The sequence below is a fragment of the Triturus cristatus genome, chromosome 8 (assembly GCF_964204655.1).
Source record: "Triturus cristatus chromosome 8, aTriCri1.1, whole genome shotgun sequence".
NCBI classification, from domain to species: domain Eukaryota; kingdom Metazoa; phylum Chordata; class Amphibia; order Caudata; family Salamandridae; genus Triturus; species Triturus cristatus.
In genome coordinates this window covers 671,052,170-671,055,743 of record NC_140591.1, presented here as the reverse complement: position 1 = coordinate 671,055,743, position 3,574 = coordinate 671,052,170, and the positions used below count along the sequence as shown (strand labels likewise).

The 3,574-nt window shown below is 47.8% G+C and overlaps 1 protein-coding gene across 1 annotated transcript; it reads left to right on the top strand.

Moving 5' to 3' along the window:
• Positions 1–1,791: 1,791 nt before the first annotated feature.
• On the top strand, positions 1,792–3,266 carry LOC146802531 (myb-related transcription factor, partner of profilin-like). Its single transcript, XM_085623768.1, has 2 exons — positions 1,792–2,218; positions 3,034–3,266. The coding sequence occupies exons 1-2, from the start codon at positions 1,792–1,794 to the stop codon at positions 3,264–3,266; spliced, it is 660 nt and encodes a 219-aa protein (XP_085479894.1).
• Positions 3,267–3,574: the final 308 nt, after the last annotated feature.

Genomic DNA, 3,574 nt, shown 5'->3' with positions numbered 1-3,574 from the left:
TTAACTACCTGCTATACTTATGTTTCCGAACGTGAGAACTATATAGTCACCTATAATTCTCCACCCATCATACATCTCTTGCCCTGAGAACATCATCAAATAATTTATGTTGGCATCGCAAATTTCCATATATCGAATGAATGGATTTGTCAATTAGGTCCTCCGTGGTCTGAACAGTCTCTGGTTGCAACGTTGGCACATCTGCTAACATGATAACTAAAGGACAGGCCACAGGATGCAGATAACACCTGGAGGGGGAGCTAGATTACTGAGCAAAATGAATACTGGGTCTATCTGCACTACCTGATATAATAATTGACCCAGCACCATGCCCTTGCTCCTCTTAGATGGGTAGTAAACAGCAGCGGTCCGTGTAGGGAGTTCCATGGGGCGGAAAGGCAGGGTGGGGGGTACTAAACATCGGAATATGGAAAATTGGAGGTAAGTAAACAATTAAATAAATAAAACGAATTTCGTAGTGCGCGCTGCACCGCATTTTGTGATGCAGGGCACGCTACGAAATTTGTTTTATTTATTTAATTGTTTACTTACCTCCAATTATCCATGTTCCGGTGTTTAGTAACCCCCACCCTGCTCCGCCCTACAGAACTCCCTCCACGGACCGCTGCTGGTAGTAAATGAGTTGTAGCTGGGTTAGTGTTAGTGTCACTAACACCTTCAGGTAACCCACGGATCTAGTGCCTCCTGATATCTGCCAAAGTGTTGGGCTCTTGCACCAGACTAGTTGTGGTGTTAGCAACAGTCAAGTTGACAGATACGGAGTCCAGCCCACAAGTTAAGCTAGATAGTTTGACCTCAATACATTCCAGTCGGCCATATAGTCCTTGCAGCTTGGCATCCATAATTGATTTGATCACCTTGCCCAACCTGCCCATCTTGCCCTCAATATAGTCAATGAGGGGACCACAGATGGATGAGCGCTGATTCCTTGCAGGGCTTGCCTGATTTAAAATGGCATATTCTTTCCTATTATGTCCTTGTTTTTATTTTGGCTTAGTATCAGCAGAATTAGCAGGATTAATGGGAGCCAGATTAGAAGAGGGAACCATTTTAACGGGTGAGGGGATTCTCAGACCATCCAGAGGCAGCGTCAAAATATCCTGGGTGTCTTCTTCCACATTGGCTTCCTCCAACACCTAACTTGTGGTGACCAAAATAAATCAGGCATGGTGCTGCCATCCCTTTAGCCAAGAGAAAGTCTTCTTTCAACATTACGGTTTTCTTTGTTTAAGGCGCCTTATCAATATGACCATCAAGTGTACCAACCTTTTTCTTTGCAGGGGAGCCCCCTCATGTTAAAATCTAATTTGCACTTCGCCATACCCCCAAAGTTAATTCAGATACCTCAGGGACTTCAAGAGGTCTCAAATAACCAACAAGCAGGTTTTTAGACTTTTAGGACCCTAGGTAGGTAAAACCGAAATACCGAGTCCTTAATAGCAATTCTTACCGATTCGCTATTAAGAACTTGCTATTTCCGATGTAGGAAAAAATTCGTAAAAATCAACGAATCTGTAAAAATCGCTATTACAAATACTGAATCCACATTACCGAATCTTTATTACCGATTCCGTAATTAGCCATTCCGGGAGTTTGAAAAATCGCAAAATCCAGATTCAGTCAATCCTGTGCCTCCTCATGACATCACAACCAGGAAGTGGCCACACCCAGCAGCTGCACTGATCCTGAAGCTGTTGGAGAGGCAGGGAGCAGGAGCCAGAGCAGAGGAGCTGCACAGCTACCACCTAGCTAACACAGAGGAACTGCACCATGGCCTCACAGGAGAAGGGGAAAAATGCTGGCGAAAGAAATCGCAAGCACAAGTTTAGTGAGAGGGAGTTGGAGATCCTCATAGAGGAGGTTGTCAAAGATCACGACCAGCTCTTTGGCAAGAAATCTCTTCACGTCCCTGAGGCACAGAAAAGGAGGATTTGGCTGGGCATCCAGCAGAAGATCAATGCAATTGGCGTCACACATCGCTCAACAGATGACCTAAAGAAGCGATGGTATGATCTGAGGAAACATGCAAAGGAGAGGGTGGCTGACCGGCTGAAACAAGCCAGGAAGACAGGCGGGGGAACCTCTGCTGCGCCTGCTCCGACTGCTCTAGAGCAAATGGTTGAGTCCAGCTTCCAGCCGGAGAGGGTCAGTGGCATCGGAGACGTGGACAGCTCAGCAACAGCATCCAACAGACAAGGTAAGATGCATGCACAGCATGCTGAATCCCCTCCCTAACCCCAATCCCCCTGCAAGAATCCCACTCCAGAACATGTTTTGTCTCAAATCAGCAGTGCATCATGGGAGCTGTAGTCCGTATCAACTATTAGCAAATCAGTCAGTCCCCAAAAAGCATAGGTAAGTCACACACATCAATAGATGAGCTAGCGGAGGACAGACAGCTAGATTGTCAGTCATTACATTTATTTGCAGAAATATGCTGGCAGACAAGTGAGTAATAGTACATTCTGTATCCACAGGTGGAACATCGCCCCAGGCTGCAGAAGGGGAGACTTGTGAGGCTTCCTGGGAGGAAAACACAATTGAGGAGGAAGTCATATCACCTGCTGACACCACACCACCATCCCCACCACCACCAGCATGAACAAAGAGGTATACAGTGGCTAGCCTCCAGGAGTTAGATGTAATGTAAAGTAATGTAAATTGATACTTGTATAGCGCACTACTCACCTGCAAGGGTCTCAAGACGCTTGTATGAATACCGCTGTGGAACCCATCCTGGCTTTCCCTGTGAGGCGTCCACTGCTGGGCACCCCCAAGGTGGAGGCCAGGCATCCTTAGCGTTGTGGAGGCCGTTGTGGAGATTAAGCAAGCTATTGCCCAGAGTTGCAGAGTGGGACTGCATGATTGGAATGGCACCGAGGCAAGAATTATCAGGTCTGTGGAATTTTTTTTTAGCCCAAGACCCGCCGAGGCGGGGAATTGAACCCTGGTCCCGGGCTAAACCTCTGCATCAGGGTCTGCCGCTCTAATCATTGAGCCACACTTCTCCAGAGGATGCCAGCCAGGGAGCACAACAGACAACGCTGGAAGATCACACACAGGCATCTTTGACACAGTCCCCCGTGGAGGATGGCAACACAGGTGCCCATAGACGGCGAGAAAGGGCACAGAGTCCTGATGCTGATGAGTCCAGTGTCTTCTCTGGTATGGAGGGGCAGATGCTCAAAGTGCAGCGCCTGCAGGGAAAGACAATGTCAGATGGTGGCAAACAACAGGAAGATTGACAACATTAAGGAGGCCATATACTGCCTCAACAGTACTGTGGCAGAGGGTATGAAGGAGATGTCGGATGCAGTGAGGCTGTTATGCAGCAGAATTCATAGTGACCGTGCTGCAAGGCACAGAGACAGGCAGAAACTTGAAGGGTACACCAAGTCTGTCAACAGGCTGTGCAATGCAACCCATGTGCTCAGTCGTCGCTCAGTGGCCATGCAACTGGAAATGGCAAAGTGCAGCCATGAAGTCACTCAGGGCCTGGTAACAGTCACCAGTGAATTAGAGGTGCTTCAGACAAACCAAATTGCTGCCACCG

Bases quoted from the DNA above. Each gene is read 5' to 3' on its own strand.
- LOC146802531 (XM_085623768.1), top strand. From the start codon at position 1,792: ATGGCCTCACAGGAGAAGGGGAAAAATGCTGGCGAAAGAAATCGCAAG. The intron at 2,219-3,033 runs GTAAGATGCATG...ACACTTCTCCAG, and splicing joins AACAGCATCCAACAGACAAG to AGGATGCCAGCCAGGGAGCA.